We start from the raw sequence: 23961 nt of genomic DNA, 5'->3' as shown, positions 1-23961 counted from the left end.
CAGAGCTCTGGACGGCTCTGGCAGGTGCCAGGATAAAGGCAGGGCTGTGGCACAGCGTCCCTGGTGCCCTTGGTGCCTGGATGTGGCTGGATCTCATGGGGTGGGTGGCATTGCCCATGCCCAGAACTGCCCTCCCTCCTGGCACGGCTGTCACAGCCATGCCATGCCAGGCACTCAGCCCTGGCCCTGGGGGACATCCCTGTCCTTGTCCCATTTCTGCCAGGAAGACCCTCCTGGCCCCCACTGCCACCCAAACATGGCACTGGTGTCACACAGAGCCCAGCTCGCCCCAGCTGTGGTGCTGGGGGTCCCACTCACCTCCCTTAGTGCCCATTCACCCCCTCAGGGTCCCTCTTACCCCCTTGGTGCCCCACTCACCCCCTCAGTGCCCCTCCTTACCCCCTTGGTGCCCCATTCACCCCTTGATGCCCCACTGACCCCCTTGGTGCCCCACTGACCCCCTTGGTGCCCATTCACCCCCTTGGTGCCCCACTCACCCCCTTGGTGCCCCACTGACCCTTTTGGTGCCCCATTCACCCCCTTGGTGCCCCATTCACCCCCTTGGTGCCTCACTCACCTCCTTGGTGCCCCACTCACCCCCTTGGTGCCCATTCACCCCCTTGGTGCCCATTCACCTCCTTGGTGCCCCATTCACCCCCTTGGTGCCCCACTGACCCCCTCGGTGCCCCTCTTACCCCCTTGGTGCCCGTTCCTGCTGGGCTGGCACTGCCTGGCCTGGGCACAGTGGCTGCTGCCCGTGGCTGCCAGGCTGCTCTGCGTTTCCGGGCAGGTGAGCAGAGCCTGTTCTACCCTGGGGCTGAGCCAAAGTCCACAGGTGATGCCAAGGAGCCAGGAGCTCTCCACGCCCGCCTCAGGGCGTGTGCTGGCACCTGGGCTGGCACCAGCAAGGACTGAGGCCCCACTGCCTCAGGAGAGAGCTCTGGAATCCCTGCCCTGGGCAGAAGCAGGACCTGAGCCAGCCTGGGGATGGACAGGGACCCTTGGCCACGCGGTGATGGCACCTGGGGGCACCCTGGAAACTGGGCAGCCACATCCCCTTTACCTGGGGGCATCCGTGTCCCCATTACCTGGGCAGCATCATCCCTTTCCTCCCAGCATCCTGGGTGCCCCAGACCCCTCTCTGCCCCAGGACAGAGCTCTGGAATCCCTGCCCTGGGCAGAAGCAGGACCTGAACCACCCTGGGGATGGACAGGGACCCTTGGCCACGCGGTGATGGCACCTGGGGGCATCCCCCCCTTTTCCTGGGCAGCATCACCCCTCATCCCTTTCCTCCCAGCCTCCTGGGTGCCCCAGACCCCTCTGTCCCCACATTTTCTGCCCACACAACGAGGGAACAGCAGAACCCACCCCAAACCTTCCACCCGCACCCTCCCAGCATGCCCAGCCCAGCCTCCTCCCGCCCATGGTGCCTCCAGGCCGGTTGTTCACACAGTTTTATTTGCTCGTTTTTGGGTGTTTTACAAACAACGGGGTGGATGGGATGGGATGGCAAAGGGAAAGGAATTCAAACGGCTTCGGCACAAGTGAAAAGCTCAGGGGCACGGGAAGTGCACTTCAGCAGAGCTGGGAGGGGACGGAGGGGCTGTGGGGCGGGGTGGGGACGATGCCGGGCCCAGCAGCCGCTCCTGTCACACCCCACACCCTGCCCGGGGGCTGCTCCTGCCCCCCACCACCCCCAGGGCCAGACTGGGCTGGGGCTCAAAGCCAACCGAGGGGCAGGGGGTGCCAAGGGTGGGGAGAGAGCCCCAGACTGGGGCTGGGGGCATTGCAGGGCCCAGGCTGGGATGGGCTGGGTGGTGCTGGCCCCTGCTGTGGGGTGGCAAGAGGTGACATTGCCCCCAGGACGGCGGGGGCAGCCGGGCCGTGCCCTGCTCTGCAGCAATGGGGCTCCAGCGATGCCCAGCAGAGGATGGGCGGGCAGGAGAGGCCCCCCTTGCCCTGGCAGTGCCCTCCCAAACCCCCCTAACCCAGCCCTGCCTCTCCCAGGGGCTGTGGGTGCCCGGCCAGGGCTCGGGACAGGGCTGGCACCCCCCGAGCCCTGCAGTGACTCCAATGGGGGCAAAACTGCAGCCTGGGTGGCACCTGAGGGACAGCAGGGATGGCATGGGGACAGGGGGTGGCACTGCTCACACGGGGGGAGTGCGGGGGAAGGAAAGGCCCATCCTTGGGGGAGCTGAGCCCCATTCCTGGCTGCTCAACCAGCGGTGTCCTGGTGGGCTGGGCAGCTTGGGCGCTGCCCCACACACGTTTTGGGGAGTCCCTGGGCAGAAGGAACCCTCTCACACTTGGAAAAGGATCCCTCACCTGGCTGCACCCTGCCCAAAGCTCCTGGACAAGCATCTGGGCACTGCCAGCCTGGCTGCTGCAGCTTAGGGGCAGCTGATGTGGGCACTGGGCACCAAAAACCATGGCTGGGCAGCTTGGGCGCTGCCCCACACATGTTTTGGGGGGTCCCTGGACAGAAGGAACACTCTCACACTTGGAAAAGGATCCCTCACCTGGCTGCACCCTGCCCAAAGCTCCTGGAGAGCTCAGGGGCAGCTGATGTGGGCACTGGGCACCATGGGGGCCCCCCCTGCCTGCCCCAGCTGTTCTCAGTGGGGAGGAAACGCTGGTGCTGGTGGTGAAATCCCCACTGAAGGGCTGGGGTGCAGGGTTAGGCTGCCCTCTGTGGGACACCAGACCCCTGGCAGCTCCCAGTGCCTAAATTTGGGGTGAACTGGGGATTCCCCCAGCCTGGGGAGCCCCAAAGCTGCAGCCCAGGAGCCCAGAACGTGGCTCTGCAGAGCTGCTGAGGGGCAGAGAAAGGAAGGGAGCGGGAGGACAGGATGCTGGGCCACCCTGCTGCTGCCACGAGGAACCACAGGACCCCCACCCCACTCCTGCCCCACGGGGCTGAGCCCCCCAAGCTGCCCCAGGGGGACACGGGCACAGTTCAGCCCCCTCAGCTGGCACAGTGAGGGCTCCAAGACGTGGAGCTGAGCCCAGGAGGAGCAGAGCAGGCTTGGGCACAGCCTGGGCTGACCCTGCAGGATGGGGTCAGCCACCCCCACACGGCTCTGGCCATCAGCACAGCCGGGTACCAGGGAGGGATGGGCGCTGCCCTCCATGCCCTTCCCTCGCTGGCACAGTTCAGCCCCCTCAGCTGGCACAGTGAGGCCTCCAAGACGTGGAGCTGAGCCCAGGAGGAGCAGAGCAGGCCCTGCAGGAGCCCCAGGTGGCTCTGGCCATCAGCACAGCCCAGTGCCAGGGAGGGATGATGGACGCTGCCCTCCATGCCCTGCACACGCCCTGCCCTGGAGGGCTCGGGGAGCGCGGGGATGAGGAGATGGAGCAGAGACGTCCAGGGGCAGCCGGCGGCCAACAGAGCCAAACCCGGCCCTGCTGGATGATGGAGGCACAGAGGGAGGGGCTGGCACGGGGCTGGCTCCGATGCCCACCGTGGGCTGCTGGCTCCCGGGGAGTCATCCACGGACACAGCGACGTCCTCCGATCCCCTGCCCGGCGGCTCCATCCTCCGACGGCGGTGGGACGGTGTCGGTGACAGAGGGGCTGTGGTGGGGATGAGGCGGGCGCACCGTGGGGCGAGGGGGGGTCACTAATAAATACCACAGGCAGCGCTGGTGGGGGCGGCACGGGGCTGGCACCGGGCACGCGGGGCGGGCATCCCCGCTGTTGGCACCACGCTGGATCTCCCCGGTTGTGCAGAAAGAGGGGCCGGTGTCCGGTGGGATGGGGGAAAGGGGGCTCGGCGGGGGGCTCACATCACCGTGCAGCACTTGCAGCGCTGCTTCTTCACGTCTGTCTCCTGCTCGGCCTCCTTGGCATCTGTGGCGTTGGCGCCCTGCCCTGCCGAGCCCTCCTCGCCCAGGGGCTGCGCGGCCGCCGGCTCCAGGGCGGTGCCGTTGGGCGGCGTGTGGTCCTTGAGAGCCGGCTCCGCCTTGCCCTCGGCATCCTCGATCACCACCAGCTCCGCCTTGATGGTGCCCTCCAGCCCCAGCACCTTCTTGGTCTCGTTCTCATCCTCCACGTTCTGGTAGCCCATGAAGATCATGGTGACGGGCTGCTGCTCCTGGCTGCCCTCTGTCCCCTCGCCCGGTGGCACCTTGGCTTGCAGCCCCGTGATCTCCCGCCTGGGCGTCGCCTTCTGGCTGCCCGTGCCGCCCTTGGCCGGGGTCTGCCGCCCTCCGGCCTCGCTCAGGGTGGCCTCATCCGCCTTGTGCAGGAGCTCATCGACCTCGGAGGAGCTCAGGGGGTGCGCCCCGTTCTGCAGGGCGCCGTCCTCGGCGCTCACGGCGTGCACCACTGCGGGGACAAGAGAGGGAGGGTGAGAGGGGCTCGGGATGGGGGCACCAGATGAGCTGGAAAAGCTGCTGCCGTCAGCCCCAGCTCCTGTGTGACCCCTTCCCCTCTCCAAAGGTGCTGCCACTGAGGCTGGGACTCCCAGAGCATCCCAACCCTCCCCTCTCTGGTCACAGAGCGACCCCTTCCCCTCTCCAAAGGTCCTGCTGGGAGTCCCAGAGCATCCCAACCCTCCCCTCTGTAGTCACAGAGCGACCCCTTCCCCTTTCCAAAGGTGCTGCCACTGAGGAGGGAGGGTGAGAGGGGCTCGGGATTGGGGCACCGGATGAGCTGGCAAAGCTCCTGCTGTCAGCCCCAGCTCCTGTGTGACCCCTTCCCCTCTCCAAAGCTCCTGCCATTGAGGCTGGGATCCCCACACCATCCCAACTCTCCCCTCTGTAGTCACAGAGCGACCCCTTCCCCTCTCCAAAGGTGCTGCCACTGAGGCTGGGACTCTCCCAGCACCCCAGAGCTGCTGCCAGACCCTCTCTCATCACCTGGCAGCAGCCAGGGAGACTGAAATAAAAGCCCAGTGGAAGGAGCTGTTCCCAGAGCCTCGGGCGCAGTGAGCCCTGCAGGAGCCACGGCTGTTTGCCAGGCCAAGCTGCCATGGCAGGACAGAGTCTGCTGGCAGCCAGGGCTGCTGTGACACTCTGCCAGGCCACCAGTGCCACCTCTGAGCCCCCAGGGATGCTGGGCAGCTGCTGCCCTGCCGTGTCCCCACCAAGTGGGGCTCTCCCACCCCACTGCTCGTGGCACTGGGGGCAGAGATGTCATGGCCAGAGCAGACAAGGGCTCATTGTGTTCTCCACTTGACCTGGGCCATGATGTGATGGTCAATGGGCAGGCACTGAGACAGGGACAGTGACCAGCCTGGCATGGCCATGGCCACACAGAGGGGCTGAATGGGAGCGCTGTGTTTTCCTTGAAGAGGGGTTTGGTCCACTCAGCCACCACAGTTCCCACTAGGATGCTCCACTTCCACTTCTGGTCCTTGTCACCACAATGGTCCCTTGGGTTTGGCTGGTCCTTGTCACCGCGATGGTCCCTTGGGTTTGGCTGGTCCTTGTCACCGCGATGGTCCCTTGGAGCAGGTTCCCAGATGTTCCCAAAAGCAGCAGGAGCTGCAGACAAGGACCAGTCCTGGTGCTGCACTTCCACCATCCCCATCAGCCACTCTCCCTGCTGCCAGCCTGTGGGACAGGCCAGCATGGTGCTGGTGCACATTTCCTGCCCATGGGACAGTGTTGGACAGCACAGATCCTCTTCTCTGCTCTGCAGCAGTGCAGGGTCACGACGTGCAAACCACCTGGACCATCCACCCCGTGCTGCCATGACAATCCTGCGATCCACTGGGCTGGGGTTGGTGAGGGATTGTCCTCAGGAGCAGCCCCTGCCCTTCCTCATCCTGCTGGGATGTGCAGGTGGCCTCTCCCTGTCCCCTGCCACCGGTGTGGGCCGGCCCGTACCTTTCAGCTCGTCCTCGTACACCTTGACCCCCTGCAGGCAGTGGTTCTGGGGCAGCATGGTGGTGCTGGACAGGACCTTGGTCTCCCCAGTCACTCTGTCCTTCTCCACGGTGATCTCCACCGAGTACATGGCTGGGACACAGAGAGGACAGCGCGGGTTACGGTGGCTGGCGGCAGGATGGAGCGTGGAGGAAGCGTTGTGGTGCTCAGCAGCGATCAGCAGGGCTCAGCAGGGTGAGGAGGTGTTCAGAGGTGCCCAGCAGGGCTCAGAGGTGCCCAGCAGGGCTCAGGAGCACTCAGCAGTGCCCAGTGATGCTCAGCAGTGCCCAGCAGGGCTCAGCAAGGCTCAGCAGCGCCCAGCGATGCTCAGCAAGGCTCAGTGGTGTTAGCAGCGCCCAGCGGTGCCCAGCAGGGCTCAGAGGTGCCCAGCAAGGCTCAGCAGGGCTCAGAAAGGCTCAGTGGTGCCCAGCAGGGCTCAGCAAAGCTCAGCAGGGCTCAGGAGCACTCAGAGGTGCCCAGTGATGCTCAGCAGGGCTCAGTGGTGCCCAACGATGCTCAGCAGGGCTCAGGAGCGCTCAGAGGTGTTCAGCGGTGCCCAGCAGGGCTCAGTGGTGCCCAGCAGGGCTCAGAAAGGCTCAGCAGGGCCCAGCAGGTCCCAGCAGGGCTCAGAGGTGCTCAGCAGTGCCCAGCAGTGCCCAGCAAGAGTCAGTAGGGCCCAGCAGGGCTCAGCGATGCTCAGCAAGGCTCAGTGGTGCCCGGTGGTGCCCAGCAGAGCCCAGCAGGTCCCAGTGGTGCCCAGTGATGCTCAGCAGGGCTCAGTGGTGCTCAGCAGTGCCCAGCAAGGCTCAGTAGTGCCCAGCAGGGCTCAGCAGTGTTCAGAGGTGCCCAGCAGGGCTCAGCAGTGCCCAGCAGTGCCCAGCAGGGCTCAGAAAGGCTCAGTAGTGCCCAGTAGGGCTCAGTGGTGCCCAGCAGGGCAGAGTGGCACTCAGCAGTGCCCAGCAAGGCTCAGTAGTGCCCAGCAGGGCTCAGAAAGGCTCAGTGGTGCCCAGCAGGGCTCAGGAGCACTCAGCAGTGCCCAGCAGGGCTCAGCAGTGTTAGCAAGGCAGCAGCAAGGAGCAGTCAATGGCAGAGGCAGGTGTGACACCCCTGGCACATCCCTCCTCCTGGGACCCCTGTCCATCCTGGTGCTGCTGCCATCCCCGTACCTGCAGGGCTGCTGTGGCTCTGGGGCTGTGTCCGTCCGTCCAGGCAGTGAGAAATGCTGCCCTTGGGGCCTGGCTGGGAGCCAGGCTCATGCTCAGGGAGGTGCAAACCCCATGAGGGTGCTGGAGCTGGCACAGCCCCTCTGCCCCCATGGGATGGGTGACTCTTGGCATCTCTCCTGCCACTCCTGCAGCAGGGTCCCCTCAGCCCCATCCCAGGATCCCAGGATGGGCTCTGCCCCATGCTGGTGCCATGATCTGCTCTGAGCTCTGCCCCAAAGCAGAGCAAACCCCTCCAGCCCAGGCAGCCTGGCCCCATGTGCCCCACAGCTCCCTGTGCCTGGCACTGCTGCCTCGCCCTGCACAGAGAAGCTGCAAACAGAGCAGGAAGGGTGGAACTGGAGCAGAAACATGGAGCAGGGCTCAGGGAAGGGCCCTGAGCCACAAACCAACCGTGGGGGTGAAAGCAGAACCAATGAGGGGTGTTCAGTGCCCTGGGCTTGGGAAGGCATCGAGCAAGCTGAGGATGGCACAGAGGGCAGGGGAAGCAGCCTGGAAGGAGCTCAGCGGGCACCTACCCGCCTTCATCATCTCACTGCCCTCCACTGCCTTCATGGGGCTGCTGGAGAGCCTCTTGTCAGCTGGAGATGGAGAGGAGACACGGCCTGAGCCCTGCTGTGCCCCAGAGTGTCCCCCCTTGGCTGGCACCTGGGAGGGCTCCCCCAGCCAGGGCACACGGGGACAGGGCTCTTGTCGGGCTCTGCCCACCCATCCTGGCCTCAGGGCAGCAGGAGGGCACGGCTGGTGCTGAAACACGGCCGAGGGGGGATCAGGATTCACCTACCCTTAACTGTGCCCAGGGGACTCTGCAAAACAGAAGGGAGAGGTTATAGGAGCTTCCAGGAGGTGCCACAGAGCCTCTGTGTGCACACCCACCACCCACACACCCCCAAACCCGCCAGGGGTGGGCACCCCGACCCCATGGCCAGCAGCTTTGCCCACCTTCTGCGTGTTGGGGACAGCCTCAGCCTTCTTCTCCTCCTTGGCTGCTGCCTCTGCCAGGTTCTCCTTGGTCGAAGCCACTGAGCTGCTGTTCTCCAGCATCTCCAGCTCCTTCTCCAGCCTGCAGGGAGAGCCAGGGCTGAGAGCAGTGTGGGACAGGGAACTGTGGTGCAGCCACACAGGGCAGGGGAGAGGGGACACCCACATTGTCCCCGCAAGGTGCAGGGACACACAGGCTCTGGCGTGGCTGTCTCTTTGCAGAGCAAAAATGTGGGAACCCAGAACATCCCTCTGGCTGTCAAGACCCCTGCCAGGGGGCTCAGAAGCCCTGGCACAGAGCCCAAAACGCCTGTGGGTTTGATTATTACCAACCTTGTATGAAGATCAGCAAGCCACAACAGTTTAGGTAGAATAACAGTGAAGTTATCACGGGGTGGAAAAGTAGATTTTGGGGTTTTTGGGATGGGGGTTCAGGAGGCAAGATGGAGGGAACTGGGTGTGTCCAGCCTTTCTCCTTCTTCTGCTGTGATGGTGGCACAAGTTGGGAATGGCAAATATCAATAATGGCCAGAGCAACAAGCTCCAGTGGTGTCAGAATTCAGGAAGGGAATTCAGGACATCCCTGGACTGCCAAGAGCCCTGCCAGGGGGCTCAGAGACCCTGGCACAGAGCCCAGAACACCTGTGGGTTTGATTGTGACCCGTGGAGCAAATCACCAACCTTGTATGAAGATCAGCAAGCCACAACAGTTTAGGTAGAATAATAGTGAAGTTATCACGGGGTGGAAAAGTAGATTTTGGGGTTTTTGGGATGGGGGTTCAGGAGGCAAGATGGAGGGAACTGGGTGTGTCCAGCCTTGCTCCTTCTTCTTCTTGGCCTCCATCTTCTGCTGTGATGGTGGCACTCACAGATTGGTTTAGAGTAGAGGTGCACTGTCTAACATAGGTGGTAGTATTCCCTCAACCTGAGACCCCTGTGAGAACCATCACACAGCAGCTCCAAGCTCAGCGTGCCCTGCCTTGCTCCCAGCACCTGAATCTCAGCACCCACCTGCCCAGGGATGCTGGAGGGGTGCCCAGGGATGCCCAGGGGTCTCTGGAGGGACTTTTGTGCCCTCCAACTGCACCCCAACACCCATCCTCACACCAGCCCTGTTACCTCTGGATGGTTTCCTCCAGCTCCTTGGTCTTCACCTCATCCTCCTGCATCTGTTTCTTCATGGCCTCTTCCTCCTCGGAGGCTGAAGCTGGGGCTCCCTCCAGGAGCCATCTCTCCCGCAGAGCCTTGGACTGGGGAGCACAAGGAGGGGATCACAGTCCTGCCCTCCCCAGCCAGGGCAGGCCCCCGGAGGGGATTCTCACCTTGAGATGCTGCAGCTGCCTCCGGTCATCCTCCAGCTGCCGCCTTTTGTTCTCGATCTCCGTCTGACGCTTCCGCTTCTCCTGCAGGGACGGGAGCGGCGGGGAGGGGTCGGTGCGGGGACGGGGAGAGCAGCGGGGCCAAGGGGGAACCCCCGGGGACTGAGGCTCCCGGTGTGAAAAATGTGTATTGTACGATTGGCTTTCGGCAAATGTTCCAGTGAATATTGTATGCGTTGTGTTAGAAAGTGGTGCTGTGTTAATTCTCTTGAGTAGCGTGGTAAATGTAGTTTTAGGTTATAACAAAGAGTTAAAATAGAAACTATGCTATGTAAGATACTTTTTTGAAAGAAAGGACTCGCAACGAGGTAGCAGCCACGGACACCTGAATGTTTACACCCAAATCTTTCAGAGAAAGAGAATTTATTGCTCTCTTATCAGAAGAAACGAACTTCTTCCCACCTCGAAGGTGCTGTCAGGATTCAGAGGAAGAAGTTGACACTGCCCAGACAGAATCCTGTGTTTGAATGGAATTTATGCATCATGTAAGAAGTGTATGAATATGCAACAGGCTGTTGCTTTTAAGGGTTAATCCTCTGTTAACTGTGTCCTTTTCCAGGCTTGTGCTGCCCAGAAAAAGGTACCTGGACTGTCTGTAACTCTTTGTCTCTTATTGTCTCGTATTGTCCTAATTCAAATTGTCCAAATTATTATTACTCTAATTGTATTACTATTTTTAATAACCATTTTATTACTATTAAACTTTTAAAACTTTAAAACCAAAATTTTTTTTTTAAATTTTAAAATGTTTAAAAATTTTTAAAATTTTCAAAACAAGCGATTGGCGTTTTTTCACACCAGCCTTGGGAACACCCCCCAGCAAGGCTGGTACCGAATCCCTGCTCTCTCTGGCACAAACGGAAGCATTGAGGGTGTGGAGGATTTGCTCTGCTCACCATCTCCAAATGTCACCGCTCCCCTCGGCCGGCCCCGCGGGCTCTGCCTCGTCCCCCCCTCGCTGCCACCCGGCCCGAGGCTGCTCCAGATCATTTCAGCAGAGTCAGGCCCGGCGCTTTCTGCTCTGCTCCAGAACAATTTGCCCTTTGTGTGGCAGAGATCGGCCGGCTGCCGGCGGGGCTGGGCACCGGGGCTGCGCTGGGTGGGTTCAAGCAGCCCCCCCTGCCCTGCTCTGAGCTGGGAGGGGTCGCTCAGCAGGGCCCCCAGCTGCTCCCTAATTAATAGAATATATACCACAGAGTTATTTATAATTAGTTATTTGTAATTTATATATGTATTTGTAATATGTATTCACATAGTAGCGTTATTTATAATGATATTATTAATATAAAATATAGTTATTTATAATTAGTTATTTGTAATTTATATATATTTATAATATGTATTTATATAATAGAGTTATTTATAATAATTCTATTAATACAAAATATAATATAGTTATTTATATTTAGTTATTTGTAATTTATATATAATGTATATTTATAATATATTTTTATATTATATAGTTGTTTATAATTATATTATTAATATAATATAGAATAAAGTTATTTATAATTAGTTATTTGTAATTTATACATAATATCTATTTATAATATATATTTATATTATATAGTTATTTATAATAATATAATTAATATAATATATAATAGAGTTATTTATAATTAGTTATTTATAATATATAATATATTTGTAATATATATTTATACAATATAGTTATTTATAATAATATTATTAATATAATATATACAATATAGTTATAATTAGTTTATTATAATTTATATACATATTATATATATTTATATAATGTATTTATAGAATATAGTTATTTATAATAATATTATTAATATATGTAATATAGTTATTTATAATTAGTTATTTGTAATTTTTATACATGATATATATTTATAATATATATTTATACAATATAGTTATTTATAATAATATTATTAATATAATATAGTGCCCATGCTGGGCATGGCTGGAGAGCAGCATCCTCAGCCCTTCCTGGGGAAGGAATCATCACTCATTTCCCTCACTTGGGGCTCGTCAAGGCGCTGCCTCATTAATTAAACCTCCCAGCTGCCTGTTGCTTGCTCTGTCCCTGTTTCAAGCTGTGGCACCCCAAGAAGAGCCCCCACCGGGCCGTTCTGAGTCCTCATTCAGCTGCTGGAGACCCCCAGTCTGCGGCTGAGCACCTGCCCCGGCTCTCCTGCACCCTCCTCCCTGCCTGTGCCCGCCCCTGTGCGCCCTGGGGACAGGGAGGGACTCACGGCGATGGCCTGCAGCCTCTCCTGCTGAAGCGTGCTGGCCTCCACGACCCTGCGGAGAGAGAGCAGAGAGCAGCTGTGAGCAGCGACAGCAGCGGCAGCTCACTGGGACAGCGTGCAGCCACCAGAGCAGGCACCGTGGGACACAGACAAAGGCTGAGCCCTTCCTTTTTACCATCTGCTTCCTCCTCGCTACCCTGGCACCAACCACCCCTCGCTGCTCAGCTCCTCCAGGCACCTCTTGGCCCCTGTCCTGCCCAAATCCTGCCTTGCCCAGCCCCTGGAGCACTCAGCTCACGCAGACCCAGTCCTGGCGTGGTGCAGATGGAAGCTGTGAGCACGGAGGGGCTGGAGCAGGAAGAGGCTGGAGCAGGATGATGGAGCTGTGAGGGGCTGGAGCAGGATGATGGAGCTGTGAGGGGCTGGAGCTGTGAGGGGCTGGAGCTGTGAGGGGCTGGAGCAGGATGATGGAGCTGTGAGGGGCTGGAGCAGGATGATGGAGCTGTGAGGGGCTGGAGCAGGATGGTGCTGGGGCTGTGAGGGGCTGGAGCTGTGAGGGGCTGGAGCAGGATGGTGCTGGAGCAGGATGGTGCTGGGGCTGTGAGGGGCTGGAGCTGTGAGGGGCTGGAGCAGGATGGTGCTGGAGCAGGATGGTGCTGGGGCTGTGAGGGGCTGGAGCAGGGCCCTGCTGGCTGCCCTGTGTTCCAATCTGGCTCACGCTTTCCATTCCAATTTCCAAGCCCTTTCTTGGCTGCTCACACCTTTCCCCGGCTGTGACCTTTCCAGGCTGCACACACAGACACATGTGCACAGACACACTGACACATGTGCACAGACAGACTGACATGCACATGTGCACAGACAGACACACTCACACACACATATGTACACAGACAGACACACACATGTGCACAGACACACCAACACATGTGCACAGACAGACACACACACGTGCACAGACACAGTGACACACTCGTGGGCACAGACAGACACACTCACACACTCGTGCACAGACAGACTGACACGCTCATATGCACTGACAGACACACACACATGCACAGACAGACACACACATGTACAGACAGACACACTGGCACACACACACACATGCACAGACAGACACACACATGTACAGACAGACACACTGGCACACACACACACATGCACAGACAGACACACAGACACACTCAGACACACACCCCAGCAGCCTCTGCCCCCCGTGCCCCCCGTGGGCACCTCAGCAGCCCAGCCATGCCAGGACCCCTCCATTGCCAGCCTCCTCTCTGGCCCGGCACGGCTCTGCCAGGGATCATCGGGGATCATCCCCCACCCGCAGCCACCTGTCCCCAGGGTGTGGTGACCCAGCCCAGCCCAGCCCCGGGGCACCAGGTGCGGGGCAGTGCCCGGTGGGACCGGGACGCTCCAGGGGAGCCGCTGGCTGCCGGCCAGACGGTGCTAATGAAGCGCTGAGCTGCGGCACTAATTAGGGTGGGAGGCGCTGAGGTATTGTCAGGGATGGATCAGCTCTGCTTCCGAGAGCAAGGGGCAGAGGTGGGCTCCGAGCTCCCAGGGAGGGAGTTTGACAGAGATGGGGGTGCTGAGCCCCACAAATGACACCCTGGGCTGTGCCCTCCTGTGCCAGCCGTGTGTGTGCCCTCACAGGGGCTCCCCACTGCCTGCCCCACCACTCAAACGGGCTCTGCAGGCTGAGAGGAGCCTCTGCTCCCTCCTCGAAGGCAGCGACGAACTGGGAGCTGCTCAGAGGCGCCGTCCTCCCCTCACCCCACACCCTGGGGATCCCTGTGATGCACAAAATCCAGGCCAGGAAAACAAACCCTGGGGAAGGTGTTGCTTTTGTGGTGGTTATTTTTGTGCTGTTTGTGCTGCTCCACCGGCGCAGGCGCAGGGCTCTGCTCTCACACCCCCGTGTCCCCTGTGTCCCCTGGGGTGTCCCCTGTGCCCCTCACCACCCCACACCCCCTCATCACGAGCTCCCTCCTGCTCTGGGTCCCCTCAGCCCAGCCCTTGGCATCCCCACACTCCCAGCCCTGTTTCTCTCCTGGATCTCGCCCTGTTCCACAGATCCAAACTTTTACAGCATTCCTGAAACATTCTGTTCTGCTTTTTCCTCCCTCCTCCATCCTCTTTTATTTTCCATTATTTGCTGCAGACTCCACATTCCCAGGTCAGACGCCAGGAAATCTTCCTGGCCCAGGGAGAGACACAAAACAGCCTGGATGCCCCTCGCTGCAGCCTCTCAGAGCCTGCTCAGACCCTGCCCTGGGGGCTCTGGTCCATCCTGGGGGGCTGAGCAGGGACCCCCCCAGTTCCTGCTTGCTGGGACACGGCACTGAGGTGGAGGGAGGGGGTCCCAGGCCCCCCAAAACCCCCATCCTGCCTGCCCTGACCTGTCTCTGGGGCCCTTGTGACTGATGGAGGCGGTTCCCTGGCGACGGTTCCCTGGCAACGGTGCCATGGCAACGGCGCCATGGCAACGGGAGAGTGCCAAGGGGATGTGGGGGGATGCTCAGGGGGATGTGGGGGGATGCTCGTGGTGGCAGAGGGACCACAGGAGCTGGGGTGCCCTCCCCAGGCCTGGCACCCCGACAGAGTGCCAGTCAATGCTGTGGCATCACCGGGGCCTCCTTAGGGGTTCTGTGCTCCTGATCCATCCTGGGTGCCAGCAAGGGTGGGAAGGTGATCCCAGGAGCCACCAAGCTCCTCAGGAGCCACCAGCCCAGACAAGGAGCAGGGAGAAGGAGCAGGGACATGGGGAATGAGGCCCTGGGGGCTCCCAGGAGCCATCCCCAGGCCTGAGTCTGGACCCACACACCCGTGTGAGCACACACACACACACGCACACACACACACGCACACACACACACACACACCCGTGTGAGCACACACACCCACACCCACCCACACACACACACACACACACACACACCCGTGTGAGCACACACACACACACACACACACACACACAGGTGTGAGCACACACACACACACGCACACACACACACACACACCCGTGTGAGCACACACACCCACACACACACACCCATGTGAGCACACACACACACACACACATACACACACACACCACACACACACACACACACACACACACACACGTGTGAGCACACACACACACACACACACACACACACACACACACACACACACACCCGTGTGAGCACACACACACACCACACACACACCCGTGTGAGCACACACACACACACACACACACACACACACACACACACACCCGTGTGAGCACACACACCCACACACACACACACGTGTGAGCACACACACACACACACACACCCGTGTGAGCACACACACACACACACGCACACACATACACACACAAACACACACACACACCCGTGTGAGCACACACATACACACACACACACACACACAGGTGTGAGCACACACACACACACACACACCCACCCGTGTGAGCACATACACACACACACACACACACACACACGTGTGAGCACACACACACACACACACACACACACACACACACACACACACACACACACACCCGTGCTGTCCCTGGGCTCTCCCTGGGCTCTCCCTGGGCTCTCCAGCTCTTTCCAGCCCTGCTGATGCTGCCGTTTCCCACCATCACAAGGGAAGCCCGTGACCTTTTGTCTCCTCCCCGCCTGACATGAAACAATAATGTTTATTTGCCTTCCTCCGCTTTTTCCCATTAGCTCATCCGAATGTGTGAAGAGCCGTTTCGAGCTGCTCCCCTGCCCTCCTCTCCCTCCCCGCCCGCTCAGCCCCGAGCTGGGGTAGCCCGGGAGAGCTCCCTGCATGGGCACCAGCGCCGTGCAGGCGCGGGGTGTGTGGCAAAGGCAGCAATCGAGGCATCAGCGCTGATTTCCAGCTCTATTCCATGCCAGGAGCCCGGAGTGACGCGGCCGCGGGGAGGATGCAAAGCGCTGTCACAAAGCCATGAACAGCGGGGCCGGGATCGAACGCCCCCGACGGCAGGAGAGGGAGGGGAGGGAGGGGAAGGGGAGGGCAAGGGGAGGGGGCTGCAGCCGCCCCGGGGCCGCCACGCATCAACCATGGAGGGAAATGCATCAGCGGCAGCGGGATGGGCAGGGATGGGCAGAAATGAGCGTGGCCATGCTCAGGTCCTGCTGCATCCATCCAGGGCATCCCCCCCTGCCCTGCCCCACGCTGTCTGCACCTCCCCAGTGCCCATCACACTCCTCCCAGCGGCCTGCACAGCCTCAGCCATCCCCCTGCCCGGGGAGGGGACAGGGACAGGGACAGGGACAGGGACAGGGACAGGGACAGGGACAGGCGGGGGGAGGAGATGGCAGCCCCAGGCTCCCGAAAAACGCAGATGCATTAGAGCAAGCCGAGCTGCCTGATTGATTCTTCGGGCTGAGACGTGGGCTGGGAGTGCCAGGAGAAAATGGATCCCATGAATATTTGATGAACGGAGGCTCGGGGAGGGAGTTTGATTGGAAAATTACAGATCTTTCAAACAATGGTTCAAGTGCCCTCCAAACACTTGGGTTTCCAGCTCCTTTCCAGTTAGAGGAGCAAGGAAACTCCCCCCAGGATTCATGAATGAGAGTGGAGCCAGCTGCTCCCCACCCCCAGGGGCACTGGCTGGCCAGGACAGGCAGTGCTGGCACTGGCCAGGATGTGGCACCTGTCCCCTGTCACCAGCCATCCCTGGGTTCCTGCGTGCCAGGAGCAGCAATGCCATGAACACAGGCACAGATGATGTCCCAAGGAGGCAGCAGGAAGGTGGATCCAGGCAGGGGCACCCCTGGGAGCCCTGACACCCAGACAAGGAGCAGGGAGAAAGAGCAGGGACATGGGGGATGACACCCTGGGGGCTCACAGGGAGCTCAGTGCTCGGTGCCAAGCCCAGGGGCTGGGCCCAACCCAGGAAAAACCTGTCTGGGGCAGGATCCACCCGGCTCCTCTCCCTCCTCCAGGCTCATCCTTGTCCCTGAGAGTGGCTCCTGTCTGGGACCTGGGGGCTGCTTGTCTCAGGATGCACTGAAGGGATGCAGGAAGCTGGGCTGTGCCTCCAGCCCCAGCCCTGTCCCAGGGCACCTCCTCAGCTTTCCTGGGCCACCTCCCCTCCTGGAGGCCCAGCTCAGCCCCCAGCTCAGCTGCAGCCCCATGAACCCCCACCCCCCTGGGGAAAGGGGCTGTTTCTGGCCAGGAAGCAGGAACACCAACAGCAGCAGCTTCCCAGGAAACCTGCTCCAGTTCCTCCCAGTTCCTCCCAGCAAGGCAGGTCCAGCTGGGAGGCCCTGTGAGCTCTGAACCCCCTGACCTGCCAGCCCCAGGCAGGGCTGGGTGCTGTGTTGGGGAGCTATTTGGGGGTGCTGTTGTGGGGAGCTGTTGTGGGGAGTTGTTATGGGGTGTTGTTGTTGTAGGGTGTTGTTGTGGGGACATGGCAAGGTGCTGCCCTGCTGTTGTGGGGTGTTGTTGTTGTGGGGAGCTGTTTTGGGGTTTGTGGCCTCCTCTGGGACAGCTGGGAAGGGTGACAGTGCTGCTCCAGCTGGACACACGGACAGGAGGACAGAGCTGATCCCTTCTGGAGGCAGCAGGGTCTGGCCTGGGTTTTATTTCTCCCTGGATGCCAGCAGAGAGCGAGGGCTCGAGTCCCTCCTCAAAGGACTTATGGCAGAAATCTCAGTTATTTCTCAGGCAAAAATCTCCCTCCTTCCCCTGCAACTGCCACCTTCCAGCCAGGGAAGGCAGGACCAGGAGAGCCCTCACTCCAAGGACACCCTTAAAGCCAGGGGGAGAGCAGCCAGTGAGACAAAGCAGCCAGATGTGAATGCAGAATCTGCAGCTGCTCACGAGCACTGACAGCAGCAGGAGCAGAGGGCACAAGAGCAGCTCCAGTGGGACCAGCACAGCCTTTTCCAGAGTTGGAAACTTTCTGCCAAAGCTCCCTGGGCACCAGTGGGTTGTGGCAGCCAGAACCCTCCTCCAGGCACTGCCTGTGCCAAGGCAGAGCAGGAGCCAGGGCAAAGTGCCCACCCCAGCAGTGCCCACCCCAACACCCCTTGGCTGCCACAGAGCCAGGGTGGCACTGTGGCAGCACCTTGCCGTGTCCCCAGCTGCCCCGGGGCCCTCCTCATCCTCCAGCCCCTCAGCCAGGCTCTGGAGCTGAGTGGCTGGAGGGGTTCTGTTGTTTTTCTTCGTGCCTGTGCCCCCCCTACCCCGGGTCACTTGCAGATTTTCACTCAAAATAAAGAGATGGTGGCAGGTGCTGGAAGGAGAAACCCTTTGCACCCCTCTGTGGGCTGTTTGGCCCTTGCTGGGAGGGTTGGTGCAGAGCAGGGTGAATGTGGAGCCCGGGAGCCACCAGCCTGTCCAGCACCATCCCCCAGCTCAGCCCCAGCCCAGCCTGGCAGCTCCTCACCCCCTCCCCAGGGCACGGCACACCCCTGGGCTCTGCCCTTCCCCTCGCGGCTGCCTTTTGGCAAATCACACACGTTTTCCTCCCCAAAGAGGCTCCTTCCTGCAGGGACTGTGGAGCTGCCCCAAGCCCTGGCCCAGCAGCACAGGGAGCCCTCTCTGCCTCCCCAGCCCTGCAGCTGCTGCACCCCAATTCCCACAACACCCCCGCAGCTGCCCCCAGCTCAGTTCCAGCCCCAGAGCCCAGGACACCCCCAGCCCACCCCTCCCCAGTGCTCCATGGCCTCTCAGGGCTCCCATGTGCTGAGAGGGACCTGTTGAGCACCCCTTGTGTCACTACCCAGTGCCACAAACGGCGAGGTGCCCACGAGGGTGAGGTGCCCACCAGGAGCAGAGGGCGGCTGACCCCAAAGTGCCTGCAGGAACACCCAGTGCCAACCCCAGGCAGCTGCTGGGGTGCTCACCATGCTGGAGAGCCACCAGGCCTGGGTGAGACAGGGCCAGCGCTGCCTTCCAGCACCTCGAGCAGCCCCCCAAGCCCTGGTACCCTCCTGGTGTCCCCAAAGGGGCAAAACCAGCAGGACAGTCGGTGGCCACCAGCCCCTAGTGGCCTCTGCCTGCTCCGTCCTTCCCCCACCCGCCCGGCTCCGGTCAGGGCCCCACCGCAGCACACAAAGGATGAGGCCGGGCTCCCCGAGTGTCCGTCTGTCCAGCTGGGACCCGGTTCACCGGGATCCCCCCGGCCACAGCCGCTTCCCCAGGCCAGGGGCCGGGGGTGCAGCGCAGGGAGGGGTCCGCAGCTCTTCCCACCCACTCACCCCACCACACGCAGCAGCAACAACAGGTTCAAAACACAAAAATAAACGCCCTGTCCACCCCCTCCCCCCGATTCCTGCACCGCTGCCAGCCCCGACACCCCTCGCACCCTCGGCACCCCCGCACCCCAATCCCGGGGCCTCCGCTGCTGCCCCCCGAGCCGGGACCGGGGAGGGGCCGCACCTGCCGAGCGGCACCGGGGGGAAGGAGGCCCCGGGATGGGGGTCCCGAGCCCCGGAACCGAGGGCATGGGCGCCCCCCGTATTGGGGTCCTGAGCTCCGGTATCTGGCGGGATGGGAGCCCCCAGTTTTGGGGTCACAAGCGCAGGAACGGGGGGGATGCGAGCCCCACCCCCGGTTTTGGGGGTCCCAAACCTCAGCAGGGGGGGATTCAAACCTCCAGTACCGGAGTGCTGAATCCCCAGAATCAGGGGGGTGCGAGCCTCCGGTTTTGGGGTGCCGAGTGCCCGGGAGCAGGGGGATTTGAGACCCCATGTTCGGACTCCCCAGCCGCGGCATCGGGGCTGTGGGAGCCCCCGGTAGGAGCTCCGTGAGCGGGCGGGGCGATTTTCCCGCAGCCCCGTGCGGGGGTCCCGAGCCCCGGCCCCCGCTCCCCGCTCCCCCCTCCCCGCTACTGCGGTCTCAGCCGGCGGGGCCCGGGGGAGCCGCGGCCCCGGTACCGGGATCCCAGCACGGCTCCGGTACTCACTCCATGGTCCCGGCGGCGGCTCCGGTGGGGTCGGGGAGCGGCGGAGCGGGGCCGGCGGCCGCCGGCGTCCCGGCGCTCAGGGCCCGGCGGGCGGCGGCATCCCCGGCGGGGCTGCGGGATGCGCAGGGATGTCGGGGCCGCGCCGGTGCTCCCGCCTCCCTCCCTCCCGCACAGCTCCGTCTGCCGGGCGCGCCCCGCCACTGCCGCCGCCCATCAGCCGGCCTCGGGCCGCGCTAGGGTTGGGTTATCGGCTCCTGGGGGTCCCACAAGGGTCCCGACCCCCTCAGCCGGCCTGGGGGGGGGGGGGGTTCTCGGAGCTGGGGCAGCTTCTGGGGATCCCGAAGCGGGTGGTGGGGCGGGTTGGAGGGGCTGCATTCAGAGCCCCTCCATGAGCACAGCCCCTGTCAGGGTGTAACCCCCACTCCTGTGAGTGCAGCCACTCCGTCCTGCCCCACTCCAGGAACCAGCGACTCTTTGCTCCCCCTTTCCACTCCCCTATTTCCCAACCCAACGGCCCTGATGGGCAAACTGCCGCAGGAAGCCCTGAGCCACCCTCCGTTGGGAAATCTGCCCAACGCTGCCGGGACAGAGCTCTGCTCTTGGCCCCTGAGCAAGCCGGGCTCTGCAGTGAGGGTCAACACATCCCCCATGCCCCCCACCCCCTGCACCCCTTTTTGCGTTCCAGGTTGATGCAGAACAGAGGGAGGAAACTGCCCCTCTGCCCACAGCATCATCCCAGAGCCACGGGGGCTCTGGAGGGGCTGAAAGAGGTGTAGGATGGGGGCACAGCACAGTCCCTGTGCCACCCGCAGCAGCCCCGGGGACACCGTGGAGTCTGAGAGATGTCCTGGGGCCCCGCTGCTGCCACCTCCCTGCGGAGAGGGGATCCGTGGCACTTAGCTCAAGGAAAAGAGGAGTCAGGGCTGAGGAGCTGCTCTGCTCCTCATCTCCCACTCCGGGGGAAGCTGCACGGAGCTCCCCGAGCCCTGAATTGCACAAAGCAGCAACACCCGGAGGAGGAAGCAGGAGGGAAACACCCGCCCCCATCCCAAGGCTCAGCCCCTGGGGGGATTTAAGCCCCCCCAGCCCGGGCAGCCCCAGCGGTGGTGGCAGTGTCCCCTCTCTGTGCCACCATGGTCACCGCTGGGCTCTTCATCCTCATCCTGCTCCCAGCTCTGGCTCCAGCAGGTAATGAGAGAATTGGGGTGCCAGGGCACATCGCCAGGGTGGGAGACAGCAACGCCGGCCTCCAACCACCACCTGCACCCACCAGGCACCCAGGGGAGCCAGATCATCGGGGGAAAGGCTGCGGCACCCCATTCCCGGCCCTTCATGGCCTCCATCCAGCTGGACGGGGAGCACGTCTGCGGGGGCTTCCTGGTGTGGCCCAGGTGGGTGATGACAGCTGCCCACTGCTTCATTCCCAGGTGAGCCTCGTCCCCTGGACACGCTGTGGCCCCTTGTAGCCACTCAGTCTGCCCCCCCTTGAGTCCCCCTGGCCATCCCCCTCGTCCCCGGCGGCCACCGGCGCCCTCTCAGCCCCGCCTTGGCCGCAGGGGCAGCCCCTCGGTGCGGGTGGTGCTGGGAGCCCAGCGGCCGCAGGAGCCCGAGGAGTCCCAGCAGATTTTCAGCGTGGTCGAGTCCATCGCCCACCCTCTGTACAACCCCCGTGCCGCGGACAACGACATCCGCCTGCTCCGGGTGAGCCTGCACCACCACCGGGCACTGCCCCGGGGGCTGAGCGGGACATGGGGTGCCCCATGGCCGTGGGGCTCTTCGAGGGAGGTTGGGTACCCCACAGCCCCAGGGCACCGGGAGGAGGTTGGGTGTCCCCGGCCCCGGTGCTCTTAGAGGGATGTTGGGTGCCCCACAGCCCCAGGGCACCGGGAGGTGGTTGGGTGCCCCATGGTCCCGGGAGGGAGGTTGGGTGCCCCACAGCCCCAGGGCACCGGGAGGAGGTTGGGTGCCCCATGGTCCCGGGAGGGAGGTTGGGTGCCCCACAGCCCCAGGGCACCGGGAGGAGGTTGGGTGCCCCACGGTTCTGGGGCACCGTGAGGAGGTTGGGTGTCCACGGCCCCAGGGCACCGGGAGAAGATGGGGTGCCCCATGGCCTCGGGGCTCTGAGAAGGAGGTTGGATGCCCCACAGCCCCAGGGCACTGGGAGGGAGCTGGGGTGTCCCATGGCCCCAGGACACCAGGAGGAGGTTGGATGCCCCATGGCCCCGGGGCACCAGGAGGGAGGTTGGGTGCCCACGACCCCGGAGCACCGGGAGAAGCTGGGGTGCCCCACGGCCCCGGGGCTCTGGGATGAAGGTTGGGTGCCCCACGGTCCCGGAGCACCGGGAGGACGTGGGGTATCCACAGCCCCAGGACAGCAGGAGGGAGCTGCGGTGCCCCACGAGGGGCCGAGCCGACACTAGATGTCAGTGCTTCTCCGGAGAAGCAGGACCGCGCCTGGGGTGTGCTGGAGGCACTGAGGACACACCGACTCTGGCCGGGTCGGGTCTCTACAGCAGACTGGGACCAGTGCAGAGGGGTGACAGGGAGGGGCCCAGCCTCTGCAGGAGGAAAGGCAGGGCTGGGAGGGGTCAGCAGGAGCGGTGAGCTGCGGCAGGAGCAGCTGGGGGGCTCTAGCCCAGCACAAAGCCACCCACGGCCTCGCTGCCCCCAGCTGAACGGGTCGGCCACGCTGAACGAGTTCGTGAAGCGGATCCGCCTGCCCTGCCCGCACATCGACCTGAAACCCGGCACCGTCTGCTCCGTCATGGGCTGGGGGGACACCTCCAACTTTGGAGAGCAGCCCACGGAGCTGATGGAGACCAACACCACCATCGTCAAGAGGAGCCTGTGCCGGACGCTGTGGAGGGGCAAGGTCTCTGCCAACATGCTGTGCGGGGCCAGCCGCAGCACCAGGCTGCAGGGAGTCTGTTCTGTGAGTGCACCCCCAGCCCCTGCCCCTCACTGACCCCTCCGGGGGACCCTCAGATCTCCCTCCCATCCCCTCATTCTGCAGGGTGACTCCGGGGGACCCCTGGTCTTCAAGGACAAGGTTCATGGCATCGTTTCCTTCTCTGGGGAGAGGTGTGGGGACCGTCGGTTCCCTGATATCTACACCAAGATCTCCAATTACATTGACTGGGTGCATCACGTTGTGCGAGGGTTCCGCCCTCGGCAGGGGCGGCTGAAGCCCTAGGGCGGCTGGGAGTGCTGGGGGCAGGCAGGCTGGGGGAAGAGGGGCTGAGATCTCTCATGGGAGGGGAGAAGAGGGCCAGAACTTCCACATCCTCCAGCTCTGGAGGGGCTGGGGGCTGATGTTCAGGGCTCCAGGGCAGGCCAGGAGCCACTCTCTCTGCCCGTTGGCAAGGGATGTTATGTACCCCCCAGGCTACACCAGAAGCTCCCCATACATCCTCCTGCTGTGTCAACATTTACCTTCCTCAATAAACCCTCAGTCCCCATCCCACTGCTCCCTCTCTGTGTTTTGGTCCCCTTGACTTGTCCTGGCTGTGTGTGGATGGAGCAGGGGATGCAGGAGGGAGGGGAGTGGAGGCCCTGCCCCAGAGGAGCCAGGATCCACATCCAGGAGCCAGGATCCCCATCCAGGAGCCAGAATCCGCATCCAGGAGCCAGGATCCCCATCCAGGAGCCAGGATCCGCATCCAGGAGTGCAGGCCCTGCTCCAGAGGAGCCAGGATCCTCACCCAGGTGCTGCCACCCCAGAAGCATCCCCAGCTGCCTTCCCGCCGGGGTGTGGCTCCCGGTCCCGTCCCAGCCCGTCTCATCCCATCCGGCCTCATCCTGTTCCATCCCGTCCCGCACCGCGCCCTCCCCGCCGCTCGACGTGACCCCCCCAAAGAGGGGAACCACAGAGGGGAACCACAGACACCCCCCGAGGGCAGGCGGGCTCCCAGCTGCGCTGGATCCCTGCGGGAGCCTCGCCAGCCTCCCCCGCGCTCAGAGCGGAGCCGGGTGCCCGCAGTGACCGGAGCCGTGTGCCCAGGCGCTGCGACACGTGTGGCCGTGCCCGGTGTCTCCGGGGACAGACCCAGACGTTGCCTGCTCCTGGCTGTTTGGTTTTATTTTTTATTTGCAAATTGCCGGCACAAATTGCTGCGGCTGCTGCAGGGCCTTGCGCTGGGTCAGGAGATGCGGTGGCTTTGGGGACATCGAGCAGAGGATGGATGGATGGATCCCTGCCGGGGATCTTCCAAAGGAGCCCCAAATCGCAGTGGGGTGCTGGCAGTGACAGCGTGGGGCAGAGACCCCCTGGAATGTCGGGACAGCGCTGCCAGCCCGAGGGCATCCGCGCTGGCAGAGAGCCTGGA

The 23961-nt window shown here is 62.0% G+C and overlaps 2 protein-coding genes across 4 annotated transcripts; one reads left to right on the top strand and one right to left on the bottom strand.

Annotated features, from left to right (window-relative positions):
• Positions 1-1442: 1442 nt before the first annotated feature.
• On the bottom strand, positions 1443-19775 carry PALM (paralemmin). Of its 3 annotated transcripts, XM_036399274.2 has the most exons (9): positions 19637-19775; positions 11683-11731; positions 9398-9478; positions 9195-9325; positions 8037-8157; positions 7879-7900; positions 7613-7675; positions 5833-5964; positions 1443-4327 (listed from the first exon to the last, which is right to left on the bottom strand). In XM_036399274.2, the coding sequence occupies exons 1-9, from the start codon at positions 19639-19641 to the stop codon at positions 3783-3785; spliced, it is 1149 nt and encodes a 382-aa protein (XP_036255167.1). In that variant the 5' UTR covers positions 19642-19775; the 3' UTR covers positions 1443-3782. The 3 variants fall into 3 exon arrangements, with proteins under 3 accessions (XP_036255167.1, XP_036255168.1, XP_036255169.1); XM_036399275.2 differs by lacking the exon at positions 5833-5964; XM_036399276.2 differs by lacking the exons at positions 5833-5964; positions 7613-7675.
• A 955-nt stretch (positions 19776-20730) lies between these two features.
• Positions 20731-22829, top strand: PRSS57 (serine protease 57). The gene is made up of 5 exons (XM_036399695.1): positions 20731-20824; positions 20910-21063; positions 21193-21337; positions 22308-22568; positions 22650-22829. The coding sequence occupies exons 1-5, from the start codon at positions 20770-20772 to the stop codon at positions 22827-22829; spliced, it is 795 nt and encodes a 264-aa protein (XP_036255588.1). The 5' UTR covers positions 20731-20769.
• Positions 22830-23961: the final 1132 nt, after the last annotated feature.

Source organism: Molothrus ater, chromosome 26 (assembly GCF_012460135.2).
Source record: "Molothrus ater isolate BHLD 08-10-18 breed brown headed cowbird chromosome 26, BPBGC_Mater_1.1, whole genome shotgun sequence".
In the NCBI taxonomy this organism is placed as follows: domain Eukaryota; kingdom Metazoa; phylum Chordata; class Aves; order Passeriformes; family Icteridae; genus Molothrus; species Molothrus ater.
The sequence above is the reverse complement of the archived record's forward strand: the minus strand, read 5'-3'. Positions and strand labels throughout refer to the sequence as shown.

Coding starts and splice junctions, on each gene's coding strand:
- PALM (XM_036399274.2), bottom strand. Junction 9,326..9,397: donor GGCAGCTGCAGCATCTCAAG/GTGAGAATCCCC, acceptor TGTGCTCCCCAG/TCCAAGGCTCTGCGGGAGAG. Junction 4,328..5,832: donor GTACGAGGACGAGCTGAAAG/GTACGGGCCGGC, acceptor TTGTCCCCGCAG/TGGTGCACGCCGTGAGCGCC.
- PRSS57 (XM_036399695.1), top strand. CDS start 20,770: ATGGTCACCGCTGGGCTCTTCATCCTCATCCTGCTCCCAGCTCTGGCT. Junction 21,064..21,192: donor GCCCACTGCTTCATTCCCAG/GTGAGCCTCGTC, acceptor CCTTGGCCGCAG/GGGCAGCCCCTCGGTGCGGG. Junction 21,338..22,307: donor ACGACATCCGCCTGCTCCGG/GTGAGCCTGCAC, acceptor CGCTGCCCCCAG/CTGAACGGGTCGGCCACGCT.